Raw genomic sequence first — 6,000 nt, forward strand, 5'->3', positions numbered from 1 at the left:
TATCAGATCAATGTAAAATTAGTCAAGGTTTCTTAGTTGTTCATGATTTAGAAACACAATAAAAAAAAAAAAGGATTTTTCGAAGTTGTAAATAAAACAAAGACTTGTTATGTTTGGCAAGTTTAACTAAACCACCGTTGACAGAGCCGTAGAGTTTTGTTTAATTTTGGAAAGCTGTTTAGCAGAGCGCGCTTTTGAAGGGTTGCCATGTCCACATATTATAAGCGACGCTTATTAAGCATCTTTGGGCTTGTTTTTTTGCTCGACTCATAAAGCGATCCAGTTGATGGTGTTAATAAAGTAGGCAGGTGCCGGTCATGATATTTAATTATGTGGCTTATGTCTAAGATAAAACATTTGGTTTTGAGGTTATTATGGGCTTGTTCTTTTTTTCTACCAAGATCTGGCAACACTAATTAAAGTCAGGTCAAAACATACTCTGATACGTGTTGTGTAGCAGCTGCAGATCTTTCAGAAGGATCTCAATGTTAAAGCGAGCTGCTGCATTTTATTAGACCTGTTTCTCATTTTGCATGCAAACACAGAGGGCATTTACATACTGTAAAAGTTTTAAACGCACAGCAGTCTTAGGCAGGGTTTGAGAGTTGTTGTTTTCATGTATAAATAAAATATTAATATTCATGATTTTTACATAATTTTAGTGTGGTGTAGTTGTGATGAAATCCATATCTGATTATCATAAAACGCTACATGCATTATTTATTTGCTTTTACACCAGCACTTTAGTATTGCACCACCTTTCATTTGTTGTTGTTGTTGCCCGTTTTTCAGGTATGGCTGAGAATGATACACTGTTTCCTGCAATTTTGAGAAAATTAAATTACATTTATGCCATCACTGTCCATAGAAGTGTGAGTAAATGCTCCTTTTAATGGTGTATTATGCCAGTTCTGATGACAATTTTTATTTATTTATTAATTATTATAAATATTATACTACTAATTATTGAATTATGAATTATTTGAATTATTCATGTATGAATTATTGAAGTATGAATAATAGCAACAAGAAATATTATTATATTTTCCTTCTATTTTTGCCCACTCAAATACGAAGTGACAGCAGTATAACACTGTCATTTTATTATATATACTGTCATCTATCTATCTATCTATCTATCTATCTATCTATCTTATCTGTGTGTCTGTCTGTCTGTCTGTCTATCTGTCTGTCTGTCTGTCTGTCTGTCTGTCTGTCTATTGATCGTTCTGTCGTTCTATCAGGCATTCGGTCTGTAAAAGCTATAAACCTTCTAACTTCAAAGCTATTCAAACTTTGCTTTTCTAGTTAAAAATTAGTTATATGATTTTCTTTGAATTTCAGTTCATTTTGCTTTCATTCACATTCAAACTTCTGCATCCCATTTTACTTCCTCGATTCAAATTCAGGAATTAAATTGGACTTTAAAGGCATTCATAGTTCAGTTCTGTATAGCGCATGACCCTGGTAGATGCACTCTACATATCCCATTATCCCACATAAATGCAGAGTATCAAACTCTGTGAAACACCCACTCTTTATTTATCTCATTATAAAGTCTGTCCCTGTGAGGCTAGAAGATTTCCCCTAAAGTGCTGTCCGACTACAGCCTGATAAATGACTGTCTTAAGTGGTCAGACATTCAGTCTGACATATATAATTCAGCATGCTCAGTCAGCAGTGTCACTACAGCACACACACACACACACACACACGAGATCCAGGAAATGCTCTTTGATCAATATTCCGCTTTCTGGAATCCCAGCAGGCCTGGCTGACCCGTCCCTCATCTGAGCCGAGCATTTACACAATCCATTTGTGAGAGAGAAATACGGAGGCTTGTTAGGAGATATTTAATTTCCTCCGAGGCAACAGGTGCTTTGTGTTCAGGTATATTGAATCCTGCAAACAATCTACTACCCGAGTGTCTGAGGTGTGGATTTGAATTGCAAATGCCTTCATCCGCCGGCAAACTCCTCGTGAGGCGGAAAAGGACCACCATTCTGTTCGCAGAGAAATTTGTGACAGGCGTGGGAAAATGAGTTTAGGCAGTGCTGTCGGGAATCAGCAGCGGGGACTGGGATGTGGCTGTACAGTTTACAGAAGATTCGCTGCGAGTACGAGCAGCTCCGCAAGTCTGGAAATCAGCTGGTCTGCTTAGACAAGCAACCTGTCAGTCAGAATGATGGGGCAGTCAAAACTGGACTGAATAATGTGTCATTTCTCAGTTGATTCAGTATTAAATGTGGTTTGCTGTTGTTGTCTTGTGTTGATCGATACTGTAGTGTGTCCAACAGAGGAGAGAGCATTATGTTTTTATATTCTTCTTAGTTTATCTACTCTTAGTAAACTATATTGTCCTTCATGTCTCATTTCTGTTTTGCAAAACCTGCAGAAGTAGTCGAAGCAAACCAGATTGCTCAGGATTTTGCACGTTACAACTGCAAAAAAACGCTGGATAATTCACCCCAAAAATGAAGATTTATTTATTCACCCTTAAGTTGTTTAAAAAAAATTTTTTTTTTAAATTCTCTGTGTGTGTGTGTGTGTGTGTGTGTGTGTATATATATATATTTTTGATTTACATCAATGACAGACTTTAGCAGGTTTTACTTTAAAAGCAGCACTGTTTCTTTAAAACCTGATGACTTATTAAAACCATAAGCCCAGGTATGTGTCGCCACATTCTCGGGTTATGAAGAATAAAGAAAAATACACAGGCCTACATTAATTGGAAATTCTAAATCCTCTTAATATTGCCAATATTTGATGCTTTTGACAATAACTCTGGGTATTGTCAACACATGATATGAAGCAATTCAGCACGGGGAGGTTATCACGGGGCCCCCCAACACTCGGGGCATGCCCTGCGTGCCCGTCCGCTATGCACTGTGTGGAAATAGTTTTATGACTTGTCGGCACTTTATCTATTGTAAAAAATGTTTTGAATTTACCATGTTTTCCTGCCAGTTGGCATTGAGAGTGACTGACACCAATGGTCAGAAAAAACGACAAAATAGATATGTATAAAAAATAAAACAATGAAAAAAGAAAAATCCCTACTTTCTCTCTTTTTTTATGTGCGTTCATCAATTGTATTAATTTGTAAGTGTCATATTTGGCAGTTGGCATTAGAAGTTATATTACTATCCAAAACCTCGCATTTTTGAAATAATTGTATGTGTTTTCGTCCGTTGAAGCACTACTGGTGCGCTGTCTGAAGCGGCTCAGCGTATGTGTACAGCCGAACGCGCAGCCTTTCAAACTATACTTCACTGCACCGTTTAGGCAGCATAACCCCAGGTATGTATCGCCGCATTCTCGGGTTATGAAGAATAAAGAAGGGAAAAGTTAATCTTCCGAAATGAAGCAGCAAAATCTTTTCAGGTAAAAGTTATTAGAACTGTGTCTAGGGACAAGCTGGCCATCACACTTCTCTGACCTTATCAGCCCGTTTGTATCCTATTATTTGATATCTCTTGTGACTCTTGTCGCTCATGACAGAACAGCTAATCACGATGATCTTGTCTTCGGAAAAGATAATTTTATTCTTATATATATCTTATGTCAGAAACAGCGAATCTCTTTAAAAACTGGCTGTTATTTTCACTTCATTGCATTGTTATAATTCGTAAAAGTTGTACCCGCCAACTGGCGACTGACACTGTTACATGGACTCACCAACGCCAATTTTTACTCGCATTTGGCGCTTGGCGAGTGTTAATTTTAGGCCCTGTATATATATATATATTAGTGCTGAGCAACGATTACATTTTTTTTTTAATCGCGATTAATCGCATGATTTTCTGCGATTAATTACATTATGCACAAAATTCAATAATTAATTCAAAAGTAGTGTATTATGCACTTTTTTCATTTAAAAGTACTGCTATATGAACAAAAGTGCAATAACATTTGGTTTGCAAACACTTTAAACAAATAAGGTGCTTTTTACAGCAGTATTCCTTTTACATAGCAGTTAAAATATTTCTTGCAAATCTCAGCTTATAACATTAATGTAATCAAATTAAATATAAAACCAAAGCTATTTGCCACTGCCAGGGCATTAACGTTTTTATAGAAAATATTTTATAGTTTGTTATAGAAAAACAAGTTATGCTCAGAGTCCAGAGCCTCGATCATAACATTATAACAGGCGCCTTAGAGACCTGCACTATCGCGGGACCTAACGCAGCAGAGTACAGCGCGGAACAACACTTGATGGGCGAGACTCGTGTGTCGTGTGCGGGATGCGGGAGAATAAGAGTGTACTCACACTAGCCAATCTTAACCGTGCCCGAGCGCGTCTGACCCCCAAAGTCCGGTTCGTTTGACTAGTGTGATCGTTCCGTGCCGCGCTCGGGGGCGCGGTTCGTTTAGCTGGGCCTGGCTCGGTTGGAGGAGGTGGGCCAGAGCGCGGTTCAGTTATATATAGATCAGCGGGAATGGCGCATCAGGTGTGCTTAGCCTACTGCTTACCGCGTTCACCGTAAAATGCATTTTTATAATGATATATATATATATATATATATATGTTCATATTTAGATATTTATTTATGTATATGTATATGTATATGTTAATTTTAATATTAATATAGAACGAAAATAGTTTTTTGTTGTTTGTTTGTTTTTTGAGCAACTGGGATGGTGCCCCCCTGGGAATTGGTGCCCTACGCAAACTGCGTACTCTGCGTATAGGGAGCGGTGGTACTGCCAGTACTAACAGGAAAGCTTGGTTTAGGCGCAAACTTATTTAAAATGGAAAATGGCCTGAAATTCTTAATGACGTTTTCCCAAATAATATGACAGAATTGCACCAATAAATATTCCCAAGCCATGGGTTTGGGTTCCTCCATTTGAATTTTCTGTTCAACTCTACAGTATGTCAGAATTTAAAGGGATAGTTCACCCGAAAAAGAAAGATTCTGTCGTTTTGTGTCATCTCATGTCGTTCCAAACCTGCATGACTTTCGTTCTTCTCCAGAACAAAAAAGAAGAAACACCATTAAATTACCATAAATGTAGACCATATGCTTTGTGTGTCCTACAGAAGAAAGAAAGTCATACAGGTATGGCACGACACAAGGGTTAAACACTGTCCCTTTAAATGTGTTGCGTCATCTTGATGGTAGTGATTTCTCCTTTCAGTCTTTGGTTTTTGCTTGTTTGTCTCATAACGTAATTTAATTTCACTGATTAGTTTCTAGGTTGAACCCTGCACCGCTATCTCACTTATCCTTGTCTAGTTCTCTTTCACTGTCACATAAAATTTGTGTGCGTAATTACGCCAGAGAGGAAATCTCCCAGAATGATTCTCTCTCTCTCCCTGTGAGAGGGTTTTTTATAGGCCAGACTGCAGCAGTCCCTTTGGGTGAAAGAATGAAGAAGTTTAAACTCACAACAAAACACGCCAGGCCATCGCGCTCATCCGGGGAGCATCTTCAGCCGGCTTGATCCAGCTCAATGTTTGAAAAGATGGGAGCTGCATGCGTGATTATTTTCTTCTAATGTTTCACTTTTCATGTCAGTATTGACAGAAAGCACTGTGTTTACCACTATGGGGAATTGGGCTTTCAATATTTATGTCGCCACAACAATAAATTTCCTTTTTTAATGCAAGGCTGGTGCCAGAATGTCTTTGACTCTTGTCCGCAGATAGTGGAGCTTGTGCTGTTTGGCGCTATAGAAACTGCCCTACATCCAAATTCATGTGAGCAAGGAATTAGGGTATTTGTTCCTTGGAGAAGCCAATTCTCACAGTGGGAGTCAAAGGCTGACTGGACTGCTGACACATTGATTTGCCCAGGGCTAGAGAAAAGATTTCTGATACAATAGCCTGCAATCCAGGAGCCAGATTCTGGTGTCTATCATATAAATAACACTTCAGGCTGAAACACTTGAGTATTTGTCCAAAACAAGAGTTATAATGACAGAAAACTATTTTATGATAAGTTGGGGCCCATTCTAGACCAGTTCAGTCCAATCCAATTCAGCCCAAAG

General features: G+C 38.3%; 1 protein-coding gene across 1 annotated transcript in view; it reads left to right on the forward strand.

Annotated features, from left to right (window-relative positions):
- The window catches only part of pigg (phosphatidylinositol glycan anchor biosynthesis class G (EMM blood group)), a 107,394-nt gene extending 101,809 nt beyond the window's left edge, over positions 1-5,585 (forward strand). The window contains exon 14 of the mRNA XM_016515224.1: positions 5,336-5,585. Within this exon, the coding sequence (XP_016370710.1) occupies positions 5,336-5,375 (40 nt within the window). The 3' untranslated portion in view covers positions 5,376-5,585. The remainder of the gene's footprint in view (positions 1-5,335) is intronic.
- Positions 5,586-6,000: the final 415 nt, after the last annotated feature.

Source organism: Sinocyclocheilus rhinocerous, unplaced genomic scaffold, assembly GCF_001515625.1.
Source record: "Sinocyclocheilus rhinocerous isolate Xijiao unplaced genomic scaffold, SAMN03320098_v1.1 scaffold297, whole genome shotgun sequence".
NCBI classification, from domain to species: Eukaryota; Metazoa; Chordata; class Actinopteri; order Cypriniformes; family Cyprinidae; genus Sinocyclocheilus; species Sinocyclocheilus rhinocerous.